A 24,342-nucleotide genomic window follows, 5' to 3' on the forward strand; every position below is an offset into this window, starting at 1 on the left:
AAAAACCCACTCAAAGGTGAAACCAAACCACGTTAAGAACCAAAAATAGGACCAAATGACTGGGAATACAAACCATATCTCAATAATAACCCTGAACGTTAGTGGCCTAAACACACCAATCAAAAGACAGAGACTGGCAGAATGGATTAAAAAGAAAGACAACACTATGCTGCATGCAAGAGACTCATCTCATAGAAAAAGACGTCCACAGACTAAAGGTGAAATGATGGGGAAAAATCTACCATGCACATGGACTCAGTAAAAAAGCGGGAGTTTCCATCCTTCTATCAGATAAGGTGGACTTCAAGCCTAAGTTAGTCAGAAGAGATAAAGAAGGACATTTCATACTGCTTAAGGGAACCATAAATCAGGAAGACATAACGATAGTAAATATTTATGCTCCACACAATGGTGCATCCCTGTACATCATACATATCCTTCTCAATTTCATGAATAAAATAGACCACAACACAGTGCTCTGGGTTATTTTAACACACCACTATCATCACTAGATAGATATTACAAACAAAAACCAAACAAAGAAACCACAGACTCAATAATGGAATCAACAACCTAGACTTAATTGACATATAGAGAATATTCCATCCATCAATGAGCAAATTCACTTTCTTCTCAGCAGCACATGGAACCTTCTCGAAAATAGACCATATGTTATGCCACAACGCAGTCCTTAGGAAATGCAAAGAAAATAGAGATACTGCCTTGTGATCTATCAGATCATCATGGACTGAGAGTAGAAATCAATGACAAAATAAAAAATAGAAATTACTCCAACATCTGCAGACTAAATAATATGCTATTGAACAAAACATGGATAACAAAAAACATCAGGGAGGAGATAAAAACATACTTAGAGGTCAATGAGAATGATGATACAACTTATCAAAATCTCTGGGACACTATGAAATTGGCACTAAGAGGAAAATTCATTGCATGGAGCGCATTCAAGAAAAGAATGAAAAGTCAACAACTAAATGCCCTAACATTACAGCTCAAAGCCCTAGAAAAAGAAGAACAGAATAACAGCAAAAGTAATAGAAGACAGGAAATAATTAAAATCAGAGCTGAAATCAAAGAAAATGAAACAAAAGAAACCAATCAAAAAATTGACAAAACAAAAAGTTGGTTCTTTGAAAAAGTAAACAAAATAGACAAACCCTTAGCCACACTAACAAAGAGAATGTGAGAGAAACCTCAAATTACTAAAATTTGTGATGAAAAAGGAAATATCACAACAGACACCACTGAGATACAGAACATAATGAGAAGCTACATTGAAAATCTATGTTCCAACAAAATACAAACTACTGAAGACATTGACAAATTTCTAGAGACATATGTTCCTCTCAAACTGAACCAGGAGGACATACACAATTTAAACAGATCAATATCAAGCAATGAAATAGAAGAAGCCATTAAAAATCTACCATCCAAGAAAAGCCCAGGAATGCACGGATTCTCAGCCGAGTTCTACAAGACCTTCAAAGAAGAACTCATTCCAATACTTCTCAAAATATTCCAGGAAATATAAAAGGAGAGTACTCTACCAAACTCATTCTGTGAAGCTAATACCACACTCATACCCAAACCAGGCAAAGACACATCAAGGAAAGAAAATTTTAGACCAATATCCTTGATGAATATGAATGCAAAGATCATTATCAAAATATTGACAAACCGTATCCAAAAACATATTAAGAAAATTGTGCACCACGATCAAGTGGGGCTCATCCCTGGAATGCAAGGATGGTTTAACATCCGTAAATCAATAAACATAATCCATCATGTCAATAGACTTAAGGATAAGAATCATATGGTTATTTCAATTGATGCAGAAAAAGTGTTTGAGAAAATACAACACCCCTCATGCTCAAAACACAAGAAAAAATATGGATATTAGAAACATACCTCAACATTGTAAAGGCTATTTATGCTAAACCCATTGCCAACATCATTCTTAATGGAGAAAAACTGAAACCATTCCCTTTAAAAATGGGAACAAGACAGGGATGTCCTCTTTCAACACTTCTATTCAACATTGTCCTCGAAACTCTAGCCAGAGCAATTAGGCAGACAAAAGAAATTAAAGGGATACGAATAGGAAAAGAGGAACTTAAGCTGTCACAATTTGCAGATGACATGATTCTATATTTAGAGGATCCAAAAACCTCCTCCAGTAAACTTCTAGACCTCATCAGTGAATTCATCAAAATAGCAGGCTATAAAATCAACATGCATAAATCTAAAGCATTTTTATACACAAGCGAAGAAACATCTGAAAGGGAAATGAGGAAAAACAACTCCATTTGTAATAGCCTCAAAAAAATAAAATAAAATACTTGGAAATCAATCCAACCATAGAGGAAAAAGATTTCTACAATGAAAACTTCAAAACATTGAAGAAAGAAATTGAGGAAGACCTTAGAAGATGGAAAGTTCTCCCATGTTCTTGGAAAGGCAGAATTAATATTGTCAAAATGGCCATACTACCAAAAGTGCTATACAGATTCAATGCAATTCCAATTAAAATCCCAATGACATACCTTACAGAAATAGAGCAAGCAATCATGAAATTCATCTGGAAGAATAAGAAACCCAGAATAGCTAAAGTTATCCTTAGCAGGAAGAGAGAAACAGGGGGTATCGCAATACAAGAACTTCAACTATACTACAAAGCAATAGTAACAAAAACGGCATGCTATTGGTACCAAAATAGACAGGGAGATCAATGGTACAGAAGAGAGGCCATGGACACAAACCCAAATAAATACAATTTTCTCATAGTAGACAAAGGGGCCAAAATATGCAATGGAGAAAAGATAGCCTCTTCAACAAATGGTGCTGGGAAAACTGGAAATTCACATGCAGCAGAATGAAACTAAAACCCTATCTCTCACCCTTCACAAAACTCAACTCAAAATGGATCAAGGACCTCAGAATCAGACCAGAGACCCTTTATCTTATAGAAGAAAAAGTAGTTCCGAATCTCCAACATGTTGGCTTAGGTTCAAACTTCCTTAACAGGACTCCCAAAGCAAAGAAATAACAGCAAGAATCAATAACTGGGATAGATTCAAACTAAAAAGCTTTCTCCCAGCAAAGGAAACTATCAGCAATGTGAAGAGAGAACCTACACAGTGGAAGAGAATCATTGCCACTCATACTTGAGATAGAGCACTAATTTCCAGAATATATAAATAACTCAAAAAACTCTACACCAAGAATTTAAATAATCCAATACACAAATGGGCTAAGGAAATGAACAGACACTTCACAGAAGAAGATCTACAAGCAATCAACAGACAAATGAAAAAATGTTCAACTTCTTCAGTAATAAGAGAAATGCAAATCAAAACTACCCTAAGATTTCATCTCACTCCAATTAGAATGGTAATTATCAAGAATAAAAGCAACAATAGTTGTTGGGGAGGATGAGAGGAAAAGGGTACATTCATTCATTGCTGATGGGGCTGCAAATTAGTGCAGCCACTCTGGAAAGCAGTGTGGAGATTCTTCAGAAAGCTTGGAATGGAACCAGCATTTGACCCAGCTATCCCACTCCTTGGCCTATACCCAAAGGACTTAAAATCAGCATACTACAGAGATACAGCCATATCAATGTTCATAGCTGCTCAATTCACAATAGCCAGATTGTGGAACCAACCTAGATGTCCTTCAATTGATGAATGGATAAAGAAACTGTGGTATATATATATATATATATATATATATATATATATATATATATATATACACACAATGGAATATTACTCAGCTATAAAGAATAATAAAATATGGCATTTGCAGCAAATGGATGAAATTGGAGAATATTATGCTAAGTGAGATAAGCCAATCTCAAAAAACCAAAGGATGAATGATCTCGCTGATAAGCGATGATGACACATAATGGGGGGTGGGAAGGGGCAAGAATGGAGGAAGGAGGGACTGTATAGAAGGAAAAGAGGAGTAGGAGGGGTGGGGGTGCAGGAAAAAATAACATAATGAATCAAAAACCATTACCCTGTGTAGATATATGATTACGCAAATGATATGCCTTTACTTCATGTACAAACAGAAACGACATGTATCCCATTTGTTTACAATAAAAATAAATAATAAAATTCAAGCAAATCGTATACAGAAACATTTTTTAAAAGATAGTGCACCATGATCAAGTGGGTTTTGTCCCAGAGATGCAAGGTTGGTTCACCATCCAGAAATCTATAAATGTAATTCACCACATCAACAGGCTTAAAGTTAAGAATCACATGATTATTTCAATAGATGCAGAAAAAGCATTTGATAAAGTACAGCACCCCTTCATGCTCAAAACACTAGAAAAAATAGGGATAGTAGGAACATACCTCAACATTGTAAAGGCCATCTATGCTAAGCCCATGGCCAACATCATTCTAAATGGTGAAAAACTAAAAGCAATCCCCCTAAAAACAGGAACAAGGCATGGATGCCCTCTTTCACCACTTCTATTCAACATTGTCCTCGAAACTCTAGAGCAATTAGGCAGACCAAAGGAATTAAGGGGATACCAATAGGAAAAGAAGAACTCTTAGTATCCCTATTTGCTGATGACATGATTGTATATTTAGAGGAGCCAAAAAATTCCACCAGAAAATTTCTAGAACTCATAAGTGAATTCAGTAAAGCAGTAGGATATAAAATCAATATGCAGAAATCTAGTGCATTTCTATTTATAAGTGATGACTCCTCTGAAAGAGAAATTATGGGAACTACACCATTCACAATAGCCTCAAAAACCTAAAATACTTGGGAATTAATCTAACAAAAGAGGTGAAAGACTTCTACAATGAGAACTACAGAACACTGAATAAAGAAATTAAAGAAAATCCTAGAAGATGGAAAGCTCTTCCATGTTCTTGGATTAGGCAGAATTAATAGTGTCAAAATGGCTATTCTACCAAAAGCACTATACAAATTCAAAGCAATTCCAATTAAAATACCAAGGACTATCATTCTTAACAGCATTAAACCTGAACATCAAATGTTATGAACAAGAAATGAATGTAATTTACATTTTATTGAAAAGAAAACTTCATTAAATTTTACTGAAAAAGGGACTGAAAAGTCTAGAGGGAAATTCCTGCCCCTGGAATGAGAATAGGACATCGTAATTACATCAGATTATTTCAGATTAATTCACAATTTTAAGGGATCTCTAATGAACTTCCTTTTTTTCTTCCAATAGGGATGATTCTAAAATCCATCTCTGAAAATAAACTGGTAACAGAAGCAAAATTTTGAAGGAAATAATATCAGCTAATATTTTCTATTTGTCTTTTAAGTATAAAGTGAAGATAGATTTTTTTTTTAAATCTGGATCTGAGAGTCTGAGAAATGACCATTTTTAATCAATTGTTTATATACATATGACACAGGAAATACCTGATTGTTTTAAAAGTTGATAGAGGTCATTTATGGGCTACCCTAACAAGAGAAAATATGAAATAAAAATAAATCTAAACTTATATTTGTCATAAAGAAAACTCAGAAAGAATATAAATGACCAAAGTGGGCAAAGTTGAAAGAGCCATTTCCAAGTGCTAAAATATGGTGGTATGGTGTCAGAGGATGAAACATGTGCATAAGATTCACTTTTATATTTACAAACACTGGAATTTCTATCTTTACTTGTTTATTTGCTTATTTATTTATTATGGAACAGGGGATTTAACCCAAGGGCACTTTGCCACTGAGACACATTCCAGCCATTTTGTTTCCTATCTCTTTTTTTTTTTTTTTTTGAAACTGGCTCTTGCTAAGTTCCTTAGGGCCTCACTCTGTTTGCGAGGATGGCCTCAAACTGGTGATCGTCCTTCCTCAGCTTCCGGAGTCACTGGGCTTGCAGGCGTGCACCATTACACGTGGCTCAGGATTTCTATATTTTGCAAATCCATCTGTGTTGGAATTATGCAGTGAAAGTGGTAGAACTGAGGACTGGAGTAAAGCAAAATATATTCCCTGCTTGTATGCCAAAAGGAAACACGATCTTATTTATGACTATAATACACTTATTTTTTTATTGTAAACAAATGGGATACATGTTGTTTCTCTGTTTGTACATGGCATAAAGGCATACAATTTCTGTAATCATAAATTTACATAGGGTAATGTTGCTTGATTCATTCTGTTATTTTTTTTCCTTCCCCCCAACCCCTCCCACCCCTCTTTTCCCTCTATACAGTCCTTCCTTCCTCCATTCTTGCCCCCCTCCCTAACCCTATCTCTAACCCTAACACTAACCCCTCCCACCCCCCATTATGTATCATCATCCACTTATTAGCGATATCATTCGTCCTCTGTTTTTTTGAGATTGGCTTATCTCTCTTAGCATGATATTCTCCAGTTTCATCCATTTGCCTGCAAATGCCATAATTTTATCGTTCTTTATGGCTGAGTAACATTCCATTGTATATATATACCACAGTTTCTTTATCCACTAATCAATTGAAGGACATCTAGGTTGGTATGACTATAATACACTTATAAAAACATGAAAATACTAAAAATGAAATGGAAGTAATGAACACTCACAGTGGTTATCGATATTTTTAGCAGAAAGAGCACTAAAGGCCCACAAATATAACATGTAGAAATTACAAAGAGGCAGTTTATAAAATAAAGAGTCCTCCACTCATTGATGCTCCTGCCTGGAGCTAGGAAGCTCGCATGCCCACGTGTAGTGAGAAGAACAGCCCAGAGCAGCCACCAGGACACTGGGGAAGGACTGGCTGCCAGGGATGCAACAAGCACTAGAGCCAGGACCTACAAACTGCCATGCGCATCAGAATCCTTAATAACCTGGATTGTGAGGCTTAGGTGGTTCTGTAGACCTGAAGATGCACATTCCCACCAAGTTTCCAGGTGATATTCAGGTGGCTGTTCCAGGAAAACCATTTGAGAACCACTGGCCTAGAAGCCGTTTGCTTTGAGTGAAACATAAACTTCAACTTGTCAGCACAAACACCCCATGACAAGACACAATATATAATTTCTCTAGTTTCTGAAGTTTCAGTAAAAGACACTGGGGGCAACTGGGGAATTCCTTCTGGGAGTTAATTTTGAGTTCTTATTCCCTCCTTCTCGAGAAACTCAGAAACCCCATGGAAAGAAGAAATCCAAACAGGAGCTGGCAACTTCGTCCTCCTGGGATTCACAGATGACCCTGACCTGCAGTCCCTCCTCCTGCTCCAGGACCTGCTCCTGTCCATGTACCTGGTCACTGTGCTGGGGAACCTGCTCATCATCCTGGCCACCATCTCAGACTCCCACCTGCACACGCCCATGTACTTCTTCCTCTCCAACCTGTCCCTGGCTGACATTGGTTTCACATCCACCACTGTCCCCAAGGTTCTGAGGAACATCCAGACACAGAGCAGAGTCATCACCTTTGCAGACTGCATCTCACAGATTTGCTTTTCCTTTGTGTTTGGATACCAGGACAATTTGCTCCTGACAGTGATGGCCTATGACTGCTTCATGGCCATCTGTCACCCCCTGCACTATGTGTCCGTCATGAGCCCACGACTCTGCCAGCTCATGGCTCTAGGGTCCTGGTTGATCAGTATCCTGGGCTCCCTCCCAGACACCTTGACCATTTTTAGGCTGTCCTTTTGCAAAAACATAGAAATCCCTCACTTTTTCTGTGATCTTCCTGAAGTTCTGAAGCTTGCCTGCTCTGACACTCTCATCAATCACATAGTGGTGTACTCTGTGACCATCATCCTGGTGTTTTCCCTCTCATTGGCATCCTCCTCTTCTACTCTCAGATTTGCTCCTCCATCCTGAAGATCTCATCAGACAGAGGCAAGTACAAAGCCTTTTCCACCTGTGGGTCTCACCTCCTGGTGGTCTCCTTGTTCTATGGAACTAGCCTTGCAGTTAACCTCAGTTCCATAGGCACAGTGTCTTCTAAGATGAGTCTGATGTCCTCAGTGATGTACACCATGGTCACTTCCATGCTGAACACTTTCATCTACAGTCTGAGGAATAGGGACATCAAGGTGACCCTGGGGAGAGTCCTCAATAAGATGTTTCCTCTCACAGAAAGAATGGATGCACACCTCTCATGAGTCACAGTGTGTGCCACACTGGAGACCAGAGAGTCTCACCCTCTCCATCCAAATTGTGCCTACCTCTGCTTTGTGTATTTTAGACCAACTCATTCTCTGCATCTTCTTAGGACTCATTCCCACCTAGGGACTGCTCATAATGCTACATATTGGATCATGTACACTGTCTTACCATTTTTGTATGAATACACCTGGACATTTTCATTTGCAATTACTTACACTGAGGTATGGGCATTTGTATTTCTATTGATACATGATACTGCCATATGTTTATGGGGTACAGTGTGATATCTCCATGCATGTGTGAAACATATACTGATCAAATCAAGGCAATTGGCATTTCCATCTCCTGAAACATTTATCATTACTTTTCACTGGGACACTTCACTTTCTCTCTTCAAGTTTTCTAAAATTATAAAATCAATTGTTATGAATTATGGCCCTCTATGAGCTGTAGAGCTTTATAAATCATTTCTCTTATAAAACTGAATTTCATGCCCTCTACCCAACATCCTCCTCACCCCACCTGAGTTCTAGGGACCTCTATTGTACTCTCAACTCCTGTGACATCAACTTCACACTCATCCTCACGTGAGCAAGAACTTGCAGTCTTTGCTTCTGGTCTTTTGGACTGACATATATCAGAAGTGATGGAATGTGTACTTCTAGTGTTGAGTTAATGTTGTCTGAAAAATTCATATACAAGAACATTTCTTAGAGGGAGTGAAAAAATTCATCCTATCATATCAAATTACTGTGCTTCCCATCACACCAACTATATTCAATTTTTTACTCATCCTCTGTACAGATTCTTCAAATTCAAAAAATCCTCTTTCCCAACCTTTAAGACAAATGCCTCATCCTGTTGTTGGAAAGGACTTTTTTCCTCAGGGAATATTTGTCAAATGTAGTGAAAAAGGCAGAGCAGAGAGTTAAAGGTAAAATAGAATCAAGAACAGGATATACAAAGTTTTAAAATGAATAAAAAATTTTGAGCTGGAAAAGAAATTTGGAGTAATTTATGCTGATATTAATAACAACAGCACGCAGTAGGTGTCAACACTATTTCCACGTTTTATACACATCACATCACTAAGCTTCCCATATCTCTTTTATATGACATGTTAGTCCATGTGCATTATTATTACAAAGTGCCAGAAAAGTTATAAGTTATAAAGAATCCATTATTCTCACAGTTGGTGTCTATTAAGTCCAATTAGCATGACTCCAGCTCTAGTGAGGGAGCCTCTGACTTCATCCCATCCAGGTGGATGAAGCTGAGCAAGGAGCACTCCCAAAAGGGAGAGATCACATGGAGAGACAGGAAGCCAGAGAGATATGGGGGTGGACAGTCCTGCTTTCTTAACACAGCCACATAGACAAGTTAATATTGCTGTGGCATCACCAGGGGATGCAAACTTATGAAATCATGATCTTATGTGTGGTTGATGAGGGACCAAAATGTTGTTATGCAGGGCACAACAGGTTTCTCATTTCACTTACTGTTTTAGTCAGCTTTTCCTTGCTCTCACCAAAACTCCTGACAAGAATATTTAGAAAAGGAAAAGTTTATTTTGGCTCTCAGTTTCAGAGTTTTGATTCATGGTCAGCTGACTCCATAGCTCTGGGCCTGAGATGCGGCCACATGTCATGCTGGAAGAGTGAGCAGGAGGAAAGCAGCTTAGAGCAAGGCAAGCAGGAGGCAGAGAGAGCTCCGCTCCCCAGAAAGAAAATACAAACAGAAGGTAAGCCCCTGATGACCTAGCTCCTCCAGCCACACCCTACCTGCCTACACTTATCACTCAGATGGTCCATTTTAATGGGCTTAGTCCACAAATTAGGTTACAGATTCATGATCCAGTCACTTAACCTCTGAACATTGCAGACTTCTCCCACACCTGAGCTTTGGAAACACCACAAATCGAACCACAGCACTGCCCTGGATCCTTAGTGAAGCTGTACGCCTTTTCATGATTTTGTGTTATCCTGCATTTCTACTTTACTGAAGTACAGCCAGCACAGTGGCACATATTCAGGTGACAGGTGATGTCTTAATAGACACATACACCGGGTCATGAGTTCCTTGCATTTATTCTCTATATTTTTGGCTCATCTCCTTGGATCACCTAGCATCATGTGTTTTCACTGTAATTGACTAAACAGTGTACATATCTACAAGTTCATGTTTTACAATGCCTAACATGTTCTAAATACATCCCCTAGAATTCCATTTGTTTTTTCTTTCATTTTCTTGACCTACACTTGTTTAACATGCTTGATTCATCATTTATGTTCTCGGTTCCATTCAGTTCCTTTCCTTACACCCTAGCATATGCTCAGAGGGCTCATTGATACTGTCTTCTAGAGTCCAGTAGTGTTGAAGATCTTTACTACAGCTTTCTTATTTTGGTATTAAGGCAATAATTTAGTTTATTTTGATTCAATGACTTTAAAAAAATCTGAACAACATTTATTTCAAAATCTTTTTCTTCTACACTGATTTTTTTAACACTAGTATATCTTTTAATTTTTGGAGATTTGTATTTTCATATTCTACTGAACTGATATATTTAGAGAAAACAAATTCACAACGTCTATATGAATAAATATTTAAACATAATTTCATATGAGATGGAAAATGGCCCACTGTGCTCCTTTGCTTGAAAACTATCTTGCCCCATTGTTCACAGTGAAAAGCACACCTGAGCTGCCATTCCAACATGCCTGCTCAACTCTGCTTCATAGACAACGTGAGTTGGCCACGGGTAGTGGTTGACCAGTTTAAAACAAGAACATGGGGATTGCCAGGTATGGTCATTTCCTTTTGCTGCTGGAGCCAATTACAACAAGCTTGGAAGATTAAAAGAGCACCAATGAAGTATTTTACAGTTCAAAAGAATGGTAGTCCAGAATGGATATCACTGGGATAAAATCAAGGTGTCTACAGGGCCTTGTTGTTCCAGGAGCATCTAAGGAGTTGTTACGGTTTGGATCTGGAGTATCCCCAAAGCACATGTGTTGGAAGCATGATCCTCAGTGCAGCAAGGTTCAGAGGTGCAGCTCTTAGTCAGCCACTGGCTCCAGGAGCTCTGACATCATCAGTGGATATTATGGTTTAGCTACATGTCGTTCCCAAAAGACCCACATGTGAGATAATCCAAGAAAGTTTAGAGATGAAATGATTGGATCTGACCATGTGAACTTAATGATTGCATTAATCCCTAGTGGTGACTAACAGGGTGGTATCTGTAGACTGTTAAGGTGTGGTTGGAGGGGATGAGTCATTGGAGGTGTGCCCTTGGGTCATATATTTTGTTCTTGATGAGCAGGGCTCTCTCTGCTTGTGGTGCCATGTGTCCTGAGCCACTTTCCTCCACTACACTCTTCTGCTGTGGTGTTTTGAAGTGAGAACTAGATGCAGGAAATGGGTCACTGGGGTGTGACCTGGAAGGGTTCACCCTCTCCCCATCCCCTTTCATGCTCCCTTTCTCTCTCTACTCCCCACCTACCGTGTGCTGAGTACTTTCCTCTTACACACTCTTCCACCATGTCTCTCCCAGGAAGAGCTAGCAATGAACCATGGTGTTACGGTTCAGCAGAGTCCTCATGGCACTGATCTGGCTTACAATGTGACTCATGGTGACACTGGACAGATGTCAGATGAGGGGTACCTGGGTAATCACCATGAACCTGAAACCTGAATCATAGCCATACATTGCAGACATGTAGCTCTAGAATCCAGGACAGTAATGGTATTGGTACACTGACATGTTGGTAACACTGTGTCAGATGTGGATGTTGTGAAGCAGATGACGATCCAGGACTGGATGGCCCAGGTTTCCACAGACTTATAGAAGTTAGGGGCACCTCAGGGAATACCTCTCTGCAGCAAGTGACCCAATCTCCAGCATATGGTCACATGCACTGAGATCTCATCTCTTGATATAAGAGTGCAAACTACCTCACCATTACAAGAGAACAGTATCTGAATTGTGGTCATGCCAAGTTCAGCCACAGGGGTGGATATGGACAGTGGACTCCTAATGGGCTGCAGCAACAGCATTGGAGTCAGGACTCTAGCAGCGTGTAGGAGGATATGGAATCTTTTCCAAAGTGAATCCACAGCAGTCTGTTCCTGAGGAAAAGAGAACCTGGGAGCCACATCTCCCTCTGTGGAGTTCCCCAGGGGAAATAGTCATTGATGATGTCCTGGCACAAGGTGATGGTGTCCTCTGTGGGGCAGGCTGCTATCAATCACCGTGGGTCCTACTACATGGGTGCAACCAATATCCTCTACTTTATGCATCGCTACTAGTCATGTCCTAGCATTTCCATCATCCTGTCATTTTGTTACCACCATGTGAATCCCCTTTCTTGATGGGCTCTTGGTTCCACCATGGGCTTTCCTGCTTTATGGATAACAGTCTCTGCCTGACTTAGGTGAACTGGTAAAGGCAGAGATTGCCTGCTACGCCATCTTGATGTTGTCATGCCTGAAAGGAATTCACAAAATAAAAGGCTGTCCAGTGATTCCTCCACTTGAAAACCCAGAATCACTAACAATTAAAGGCACACCCTACCCAGTCACCTAGGATTCTACCTGAGAAGATCCTGCCTCCCGTTTTGATTCACTTCCTAATTCTTTAACCCAAAGCATGTGCACACATGACAGTGATGGATCATAAGTACTTACACATTTGTTAAGTTGGAACTACAGACTTGACCCTGTGATCTACAACATCAGAAGGGAGAAGGGGGACTATGTGCCACAATACTCAGGACTTTGCTAAAATGAGCACATAGGAGTTCTCCCTACAGCAACCATTCCTGATACATGGACAATAAAAGATTTGACCACATTGTTCCCAAACAGGGGTCACTGCACTTTACAGTCTGTGACATTCTCCACATGATTTTCTTTCTTTGACTCCAAAAGTCTGTTTCTTGTATGATGCTTTTGTAGAAACTGGTGTCTCTTTAGCAAGTGTTGGCAAGGGATGGCTTCATTCCTAGGAGGAGGAGAATGGGAAGTGGATTGAGGAACACAGCATGGACCAGGAGTGTGGATACCCTGAAATACGTGGGCGTAGGGAGACCCATGGTAGGTCTTCCGTTCTGGTGAGATGGTCTCACTCATGGAGCATTGCCTTAATACCATCCCAGTAACCTATGCTATATTTGTTCTCAGCATCTGATGGCATCTTAAGTATGTCAATATGACCAGAAATTCTTCTATGTCAGTGGTATCCTCTTCATTTCTTTCATCCGCAGTGCATTTTTGCAGATGCTACCTGGGATTTTGTGGTATGTAGAGTGTTGTCTCTACCTGGTTTTGGGTGGGATGATGAAGCTGGTATCTCCTCCACCATCTTGATTATGTCATTTTTAAATGAACTTCAAAGAAGAAAAGTCTGTTCAGAGATTATATTCAAGACCCCAGTGTCACTTACAGTACAGATCAGGGGCCCAGGGGCATGTGGGAGTCTGCCTAAGACATTCACCTTTTCTCTTATTCTTCTCCTGCTTCTTTTCCCCAAGACAATTTTACAAATGAAAATAATTGAACGTATATCCTTGCCCAATGTTTAAAGTGGAGCCACAGAATTTGTGCTATGATGCTATGATCTACCAGAGCCAGAAGAGGGAAGGGAGAGTGTATTAATAACAAGTTAAAGGACATGGTTAAAATCAGCACATATCAGTCCTCAAGGAAAAATCATTCCCGTATGTTGACATGAAAACACTCAGCCCCATGATTCTCAAACAGAAATCGCTGACCATGTCTTCAAAACTACACTGATGCTCCTTGTTTGACTCCAAAAAAGGATTTCACAGGGCTGTTTCCTATAATACACCTTTTTAGAGGCTGATGCCTACGTGTTGTATGTGAGTGAGGAATGGCACTCCTCCTGAGAGGAAGAGACTGGGAAATGAACCAGGAATACAGCGTGAACCAGGAAAGTGCTGCAATTCCTGAACACCTGGGCATTGGGAGCCCCATGGTAGGTAGTGCCTTTGGGAGATCTCACCTGTTGGCTACTCCTTCATGCTAAACACAAGGACATGAAAGGAATGCTTGGTGTTCCACTGTTCTGATTTTCTGATTTTTCATAATGCTTGATGTGGCCTATAAAGGCAGTGCCTTCTAAATTGTTAAAGATGGTCCTTACTCTCTGGCTTCGAATATTTAGGACCACACAATGGACTTGTTTTGAGCTTGTAAAGAAAGCTGTGGATTCATGCAGATGACTTCCTGCATAAACTCCTCTCGTTGTATTTCTCTGATCACACTCCTGGAACTGTGTCTACACTGTGCCCTGGGTAGGGAGGACAGAAGCTGTGTCAAAGTATGTGGGCAGGGGTATTAGTCAGCTCTCTGTTGGCTTAGAAAGAGTGTTTGCTCTTGTCTGTGAAGGCAAGCTCCAAGTTACTTGATGAGGAAATGCTCATAGGGAAAGACAATGATCCCTTGAGATCAAGGCCAACACTGGAGTCAAGAGCCCCAAGGGAAAGACTGTCTGTATCTGGAAAACTAGTTGGTTCCAGGGATCCAAAACTGGCTGCATTCACAATTACCTTCCTAATTTTGTTTCCTCACTCAGGGAAACTTAATTGAGTAACAATGCAATGATTAATGAGCATTCATGAGTAGTCAACTTCTGAGGTCCTGGAAATAGTAAATATGCCCCGTGATACTCTGGCCCACAGCTCAGCTCTGCAGGAATGAGTGGCTTCATCTGGACCTTGAAGAGCCCTCCTCCCTGACGCTACCTCCTCCCTTCATCACAGCTGAGCTGACCCTCATCACCCTGGGAAGGAAGAGCAGGAGCTCACCACCTCTGGGGTGCTGATGTGGGAGCAGGTAGGAGGCAGCACAGCACTCACAGGACCAGCCTTGGTGGCCCAGGGGGGGACATTGCAGTGAGAGAGCCCCTCATTTAGAGTAGTCTGTGCAGCCAGCTGCTGTACCTCTTGATGTCTCTCCCTCTCATCTTGCTTCCTCTCTCTACTCGAGCCTGGTTCTGAGGAACTCTGTCCTTCTTAGTAGAAACTGACCTCCTCTTACTGACACTGTCTGTCAAGAGTTCCCTACCCTGCCATCTCAGTCATCTGGAGCCATTACAACTACCTTCATTCTCCTTCATCAAACATTTCAAGCAGTTACCACCCTTTTGATATTTTCTTTTATAAATCTATAATACTGTCTGTCCTTTTCCCAGTAAAGCATGAATCTTTCTAAGATTTATAATTAAGACTTTGTAGATCAAATATATTAACTTTGGTCAATCCCATAAATTATTCTTGCATCTAGGGTATTCTGCATCATATTTCTTATTCACAATCTTCAGCTTATGGACACAATTACCTATGTTCACCTCCCTTACATCTACAATAGGTCTCATGCTCAGAAAGTCACTCTACGAAGGTTAGGTGTCTCCATGGTAAGTTCACCTTATACACTTGTTTCCTCAGATTGCTGGTGTAGTCCCTTGTTCGACATTCAATGTTTACAATTTATTTGACAATACAAAAAAATATTTTTGAGAATATGGAGATGGATTCAGCATTGTTTCTAATAAGTTTTTCACTAAAATTTATTTATACCTTTACAAATCCACTTAAAAGCACCCAGAAATTTAACGTGAAGTCATTTTTATATTTATGCATTCAATATGATGAATTTTAATATAAATGTGAACATCACATTACCACCATGTTTAGGGTTATTCCCTAAAAGAAAAGAAAGAAAAACACAAATTCTAAATCATCCCATAAATTGTAACAAGATTTTGGGATTTCCCACCAATAATATAAGACCTGTAAAAGAAATAGTTGTTATTAATTATTATTATTTGAAGAATGTGGATATATTTTTAGAAAATCATTAAACTAAAATGCATTCCTTGGAACAGGGCATCTCATTAACACAGAAAAATCTAAACCTTTAATAATACCATAACAAAAACAGAGAGATAATGTCAATGCACATCATTCTTATGAACATTAAACCTCTCTCACATTAAACACTCTCAATACAAAATAATTATAACTTATATATATATGTTCCAAATGTCAGGAAAATTTGCTCAAAAATATGATTAAAATACCCAGAGGGAAACATCTGTGACTAGAATGAGAATCTGAAACATTACGATGACACTTTTCCAAATTAATTTTTGACCTTCATGAAGCCTTTAATAAATATTCAATAATATTGCTCTTCCAACATGGCTAAAGGATTAAAACCTCCTCAACAAGAACAGTCTGCTACCTGGAAAAACATTTGGTACAGATTATATTTGGTGAGTCTTTGTTCAACTTTCATTTATTCTATAAGGAGAAAATATTTTAATGAAAAAGACACCAATAAAAATAAAGTGGGGGCTGCAAATTAGTGCAGCAACTCTGGAAAGCAGTGTGGAGACTCCTTGGAAAACTTGGAATGGAACCACCATTTGACCCAGCTATCCCACTCCTTGGCCTATACCCAAAGGACTTAAAATCAGCATATTACAAAGATACAGCCACATCAATGTTCATAGCTGCTCAGTTCACAATAGCCAGATTGTGGAACCAACCTAGATGTCCTTCAATTGATGAATGGATAAAGAAACTGCGGTATATATATAAAATGGAATATTACTCAGCCATAAAGAATGATAAAATTATGGCATTTGAGGGAAATGGATGAAACTGGAGAATATCATGCTAAGTGAGATAAGCCAATCTCAAAAAACCAAAGGACAAATGATATCGCTAATAAGTGGATGATGACACATAATGGGGGGTGGGAGGTGTTAGTGTTAGGGTTAGAGTTAGGGTTAGGGAGAGGGCTCAGAATGGAGGAATGAAGGACTGTATAGAGGGAAAAGAGGGGTGGGAGGGGTGAGGGGGAAGGAAAAATAATAGAATGAATCAACAACATTACCCTATGTAAATTTATGATTACACAAATGGTATGCCTTTACTCCATGTACAAACAGAAACAACATGTATCTCATTTGTTTACAATAAAAAGAAAAAAAAAACAAAAAAAATAAAGTCGAAGAAAAAATTAGAAAGAAACTGAGAAATTATTTACCATTATAACATAGATGGTCACTTACAATCATTTATTTTTAAGAATGTAAAAAGGGAAACACCTGAATTTTCTAAAATGACAGTGGCCACCTATAGATGATCATAAAGAGGAAAATGAAAAATCACAATAAATCAAAACTGAATTTTTTGAAAGGAAAATTAACACAGTCAATACCAAAAGCAAGCATGTTTCAAAAGCCATTTCCAGATGGTTCAATATTATAATATGAGAATCATATGATTCAAAATATGCATAAATTTCATGCTTCGTTTTAGAAATTCTAGAATTTCCATATTTAGAAATCCCATGTTGGTTGTATTTATAGAGAGAAAGTAGTAATTGCAGTGAAATCAGGAAAATAATAACAGCAGTGTTTCCCCATATATTTTAGCACAAGGAGTACCCCAGTTCCAGTGGATGTGAAGTGCGGACATTGCATAACCAGGCACTGTAAACCACAGAGCCTTCCAATGGTCGCTGAATCTGTCTAGAGTTAGGGACTTCACGTTTCCACACGGTTAGGCAGAACACACCATGGCAGCCACCAGGATGCTGGGGAAGGGAGGACTGTTGAGGATGCAGCAGGCACTGCAGCTGGGGTCCACAAAGGAACCAACACATCACTGAGCAGACAGACTTGTGAGGATGCAGATGGTAGCTCCACACCTGGGGCATCAGGTGCAGGTGGTTCAGACCTGGAACTGCACATACCAGGAAATTTCCTACGAGGCTGAATTGGTTCCCCTCTTCCAGAAAGCACCTCTGGAGACCACTAAATACACTTGCTTTGTTTTATTTTATTTTGTTGCAGATTGCAATGGTAGTTAGAGCTTCTCATCAAAGAAATCCAACAGTGAGACAAAATGAACAATTTCTTGATTTTCCTAGGTCTAAATAAAAGATATGGAGGTTATCCTGGAGAATACCTATTGGGAGGGAATTTTGAGTTCCTGTTGTCCCCCTTTCTCAGGAAAACCAAAAACCCCCTCCAGAATCTATAAAGAACTCAAAAAACTTTACACCAAGCATCCAACTAGTCCAATCAACAAATGGGGTAAGGAAATGAACAGACAAGTCACAGAAGAAGATCTACAAGCAATCAAAAATGCATGAAAAAATGTTCAACATCTCTATTAAGAAGAGAAATGCAAATCAAAACTACACTAAGATTCCAGCCCACCCCAATTACAATGGTGATTATCAAGAATACAAGCAACAATAATTGTTGGCGAGTATGTGGGGAAAAAAGTACACACATACATTGCTGGTGGGGTTGCAAATTAGTGCAGCCACTCTGGAAAGCAGTGTGGAGATTCCTTAGAAAACTTGGAATGAAACCACCATTTGACCTAGCTATTGCACTCCTTGGCCTATACCCAACGGCTTAAAATCAGCATACTACAGTGAAGCAGCTACATCAATGTTTATAGCATTTCAATTCACAATAGATAGATTGTGGAACCAATCTACATGCCCGTCAAAAGATGAATGGTAAAGAAACCGTGGTATATCTAAACAATGGAATATTACTCAGCCATAAAGAATAATACAATTATGGCATTTGCAGGTAAATGGAAGCAGTTGGAGAATATCATGCTAAGTGTAATAAGCCAATCCCAAAACACCAAAGACAAAATGATATCTCTGATAAGTGGATGATGATACATAATGGGAGAGAGGTAAGAATGGAGAAAGGCTGGATTGTATAGAGCAAAAATAGGGGGAAGGAAATATAACAGAATGAGACAAACATCACTGCCACATGTACATGTATGATTACATAAATGGTGCGACTCTAACACTTGCACAACCAGCGAAACAACAATGGTACCTCATTTGTGTACAATGACTCAAAATAAATAAATTTTAAAAAACCAAAAACCCCATGGAAAGAGGAAACCAAACAGGAACTTGTAAATTCATCTTCCTGGGAATCACAGCGGACTCTGACATGCAGTCCCTCCTATTTGACATGCTCCTGTTCATGTACTGGTCACTGTGCTGGGGAACCTGCTCATCATCCTGGTCACCATCTCAGACTCCCACCTCCCCATGCCCATGTACTTCCTCCTCTCCAACCTGTCCCTGGCGGACATTGGTTTCACCTCCACCACCATCCCCAAGGCTCTATGGAACATCCAGACGCAGAGCAGAGTTATCACCTTTGCAGGCTGCATCTCACAGATTTATTTTTTGTTTGTTTGTTTTGTTTTGTTTTGTGCATGCCAGGTCAATGTGCTCTGGACAGTGATGGCATATGAACGTGTCATGGCCATCTGTCAACCCCTGAACTATATGTCCATCATGAGCCCACAGCTCTGTTTGCTTATGATTCTGGGGCCCTGGATGATCAGTGTCCTGGGCTCCCTGCCAGAGACCATGACCATCTTAAGGCTGTTCTTGTGCACAAACAGGGAAATTCCTCACTTTTTCTGTGATCTTCCTGAGGTTCCAAAGCTTGCCTGTTCTGACACCCTCATCAATAACGTAGTGGTGTACTCTGTGACCATCATCCTGGGTGTTTTCCCTCTCACTGGCATCCTCCTCTATTATCAGATTTTCTCCTCCATCCTCAGAATCTCATCAGCTGAGGGGAAGTACAAAGCCTTGTCCACCTTTGGGTCTCACCTCCTGGTGGTCTCCTTGTTCTATGGCACTGGCCTTGGGGTCTACCTCAGTTCTGCTGCTTCACCATCCTCTACGATGAGTCTGATGGCCTCAGTGATGTACACCGTGGTCAATCCCATGTTGAATCCTTTCATCTACAGTCTGAGGAACAGAGATATCAAGGTGGCTCTGGAGAGAGTCCTCAGCGAGGCGGTGCCTCTCAGTGAAAGTTTCTTTGCATGAATCTCCTCATCAGTGTCGTGCATGATTCTGAAGACCAGAGAGCCTGGACCCCTTCATCCAATATTTGCACCGCTTCTACTTTTATTTTGAACTTTTTCCTTGGGTCTTCCAATTGGGTCTTTCTGTCCCTAGCTACTATTCATCATGGTATATATTAGAACACCCTTTTCACTTTCTAACCAGTCATTTTAACATTCTGTGGTACAATCTGTTTTCATGCACTAACACCTAAGAGGTTGTTTGGAATATTTGATGACACATAATAATCTGATATATTTTTGAGTACATTGGGATAATTTGACAATCGTGAATAATATGTGATGATCAAATCTGTAATTTTTCCATCTCTTTAAACATTTCAAAATTGCTGGAGTTGGGAAGCTTTGAACTCCTCATGTTCTCTGTAAAATATAAACTAATTGTTGGATTATAATCATCCCACTCTGCAGTAGAACATTAGAAATTATTGCCTCTGGGTAACCGTACCTGGGTCCTCATTATTCAACCTCCCTTCTCCCCTTCCTAACCTCCTGCAACATCTGCTCAGCTCCCCACTCCTGTGGAATCAGGTTCATTAATTTCTATTTATGACCAAGAATATGCTAAGTTTGTAGTTTTTAATTAAATCTTACACTTTTTCATAACCCCTTAAGTGGAGGGATGTTCAATTAAAGTATTTTGGAAATGTTGCCCTGATTGCGTACCCATTGACAGAGTTCTTTTCCTTGATGATGAGAATAAGACTAACTCAAAACATTTCCACTTTTGATCTGATTCATTTTTCTTTCAGTCACACGAGGCAACTTGGTTGAATTTTCCTACTCAACACAGTATGACTTCCTTAACTATCAGAACTATATCTTATTCACTTTTACAACCAAGAAGCCTAATGCAGTTCTTGGTAAAAAAAATATTGATCCTTGTTAAATCTTTTAAAAGTGGAAAGAAAATCAGAGAAGTGAGTGGTTAAATATCAAATAGAATCTGGATAAAAACATAAAAATTCAAAAGCTTAGTACTAGATTTGAAGCTAGAAAAGAAATGAAAAGCTGTTGATATTAATGTCAGTAAGAACAACACTCAAGATGTGACAGCAGCTATTTCAGTGTGTTATCCACATCATCATATTACTTTTTCCAGTAACTCATTTATGGGATGTTTTAGCCCATTTTCCATTGCTGTAAAAAAGGACTTGAAGTTGGGTTCTTTGTACAGCAGGGAGTATTATATAGATCCTGGTTTAGGAAAATGAAAGTCCAAATAGTGTAGCATAGTTTTCAAGTGACTCTCTAGTCATAGCATATCATTGTAGAAGGAGTCATAGCCAAAGCACATGGACAAAGCAGAGGCCACATGGAAAGACAAAAGCCAGAGAGACCGGATGGATGTCTTGCACGTTCATAGCAAACAGGGTGTCAGTAGAACTGCATTAATAACTTCTAGGGGTAGCAAACCAATGACCTAACAGCCCTGCCCCGTAGTCCACCTCTTAACCTCTCCACCCCTGGCCAAAATTGCCACACTGAAGACCAAGTTTGCAATCTAGGAAACTTTGGAAGACACATTTAAACCACACCCAAACCAGAACATGCAACTGGGGACACTTTCTCCTCTGTTCAGATAAGAAAGTAAGAGCTTATGGCAGCAAGGTCATTCACACAAGGTCACAGATATGGTGATGAAACTGAACCCCAGGGCTGTAGAAATCAGGATTCTTGCACAAGTGTGATCTTAGCTCTTTCAAGCCAAGTTTTATATCAATAATAGTTAAACCTTAAAGGAAGTGAGAGTTCTCTGACCTAAATTTCCACTTCCAGAATTCCACTTAGTAGCTGTTTTTCAAATATGGTGTTCTTAGCTGGTTCATGCCTGTAATCCCAGTGGCTAGGAAGACTTGAGTGACCAGTGGCTACAACATTTGGCAACACCAACAGAACATCTGTATCATCACAGGAAGTTCCATCAATCACTCACACACTAATTTTGCAAAGTAAATACCTGCTCCTATAGGGGTTGAGAGAATTCAGGCAGGTGTGGCACGTGGGAGGGCACCTCTGTATGGTGTCTATACAGCTCTGTCACCTGAGGCTGGAGTTGAGAAGCATGCAGGGACTCTCATCACCCAATGCTGTGGAAGGCCACATGGGCAGAGAGGGTGGATGGTCTTCAGCATAGGTGGCTCTGAGCTCCTCCCATTCTCCTTTCCTCCCAAGAAGGGAGTTGAGCCTAAGGGGATCCTTCTTGACACTGATCTGGCTTGCAGACTGCCTCATGGCGACAGATGATGGGGACCTGGGTAATATTAATGAAGGTGAGACCTGAGTCACAGGCATGCATGGGGGAGCACAGCTCTGGGATCCTGAGAAGTACTGGCACTGGTACTGGGGGCAGGCACCTCCACTGAGACACTGTAACAGTGTGCCAGACGTGGAGGGGGTTTAGCAGCCCTTGATCTAGGACCAGAAGTCCAGGCCTTACAGGAGCTCTGGGATCCCTCAGGGAATAGCTTTGTGGCAACTGACCCACAGTCCAGCAGATAACCACAACAAAGAATAATAAGTATAACAATATTTTCACATTAACGAAGGGATTTGAACTCTCTGTTGCAAATTCTGTACCACTTAGGGAAATAGATTTCTTGAAATGCATAATTGGAGGCACATATTCAATTGGCATTTAAATCATAAAATCAATAACCATATTTATCCTTACATCCTATGTAAAGTTGTAAGGATAGCATGTCAAAAATTAATACTGCAAATGCATGTAAAATTATAATATTAATATTATAATAGTTATCATTTTTTGTTCTTTTATATTGAGTCAAGATATTTTATTAATAACTATGACAAAGTTAAGATAGTGCAATTAGATTACCAAGTACAAAATCAACATACAAAAATCAGTAGATTATATTTTTAAACAATCATTTGAAGATTGAAATGACGAAAAGTTTTCATATATAACAGTAACAAAAATATATTAATATGTTTGTCAATAAAATGTGAGGCCTATTAAATAAAAATTAAAATACCACTGAAGGCAAAAAATAGCCTTTCTAAAAGTTAGAAAGACCATATTGTGTAAATTAAATTGTAAATTTAATAAAACCTCAATGAAAACTTAACAATTCTAAACTGTATCACCTGGTGCTAAATTTAGTGAAAAAGATAAACATAGAAGTGAACCAGCACTAAAACACACTAAGGCAGTATTTAAAAGCCTAAATAATTTCAGAGTATCATACTGGTCTATTAGCCAAATGGAAATCCCAGAAGTAAATACACTCAGATACATATAAAAATTGAATATATAAGGAGGACATCATCTAAAATCACTGGGAAAAAGAAGTAGTCAATAAATGTTACAGGGATAAGTAGAGTAATATCCCTGCCTTACCTCATATACCATGAAAAATTCCATATGTAGCAAAGATATTTTTTAAATAACACAAGAAGAAAACTGTAATTTTTTTTCTTTATAAATCTGGAGTTAGCAAGATATATCTAGCCTTTCATGACTCAAAATCCCTAAGTCATAAATTATTTCATGAGTACTTTTTGTTACATAAAAATCCATTTTTTTGTGGAAAGAAGCATCCTAAACAAACTTTTTCAAAAAGAAAACTAAAGGAGATACTTACAGGTCATATCAGAAAGAGCTATTCCTCCTAACATGTAAATTGACAAAATCATAATCCTTTTGAAACATGAAAAAAGGAAATAAAATTTGCTATTAATAAAAAATAGTTAACTTCATCTATTAAAAAAGAGAAATGTAAATTTAAACTGCAGATGAAAGAATTTTTCTCTCTCTCCATTGGAAAAATCCAAAGTTAGCTAACATACTCTACTGAAAGGACTCTGGAGGGGAAAGCATTTTCTCAAGCATTCTGACAGCAGTGTGTCAAAACCCAGAGTTATTGTGTTTTGGTCTATTTGATTTCTGGAATTGAGAAGGATTTGATTGATGTACATGGATGCACCATTGTTTGAGGTATAAATATTTACAACCATTATGTCTTCCTGATTTACAGTTCCTTTAAGCAGTATGAAATGTCCTTCTTTATCCCTTCTGACTAACTTTGGCTTGAAGTCAACTTTATAAAATATAAGGATGGAAACCTATACTTCTTTCCTGAGTCTATGTGCATGGTATGTTTCTTCCCATTCTTTCACCTTTATTCTGTGGATGTCTTTTTCTATAAGATGAGTCTCCTAAAGACAGCATATTGTTGGGTCTTTTTTAATCCAATCTGCCAATCAATATCTTTTTATTGAT

The 24,342-nt window shown here is 39.1% G+C and overlaps 1 protein-coding gene and 1 pseudogene across 1 annotated transcript; both read left to right on the plus strand.

Moving 5' to 3' along the window:
• Positions 1-7,536: 7,536 nt before the first annotated feature.
• LOC124968189 (olfactory receptor 7C2-like) lies at positions 7,537-8,129 on the plus strand (annotated as a pseudogene).
• An 11,350-nt stretch (positions 8,130-19,479) lies between these two features.
• On the plus strand, positions 19,480-20,061 carry LOC124968190 (olfactory receptor 7C2-like). Its single transcript, XM_047530487.1, has one exon. It carries the CDS (start codon positions 19,480-19,482, stop codon positions 20,059-20,061), a length of 582 nt encoding a protein of 193 aa, XP_047386443.1.
• Positions 20,062-24,342: the final 4,281 nt, after the last annotated feature.

Source organism: Sciurus carolinensis, chromosome 17, assembly GCF_902686445.1.
Source record: "Sciurus carolinensis chromosome 17, mSciCar1.2, whole genome shotgun sequence".
Taxonomy (NCBI): Eukaryota; Metazoa; Chordata; class Mammalia; order Rodentia; family Sciuridae; genus Sciurus; species Sciurus carolinensis.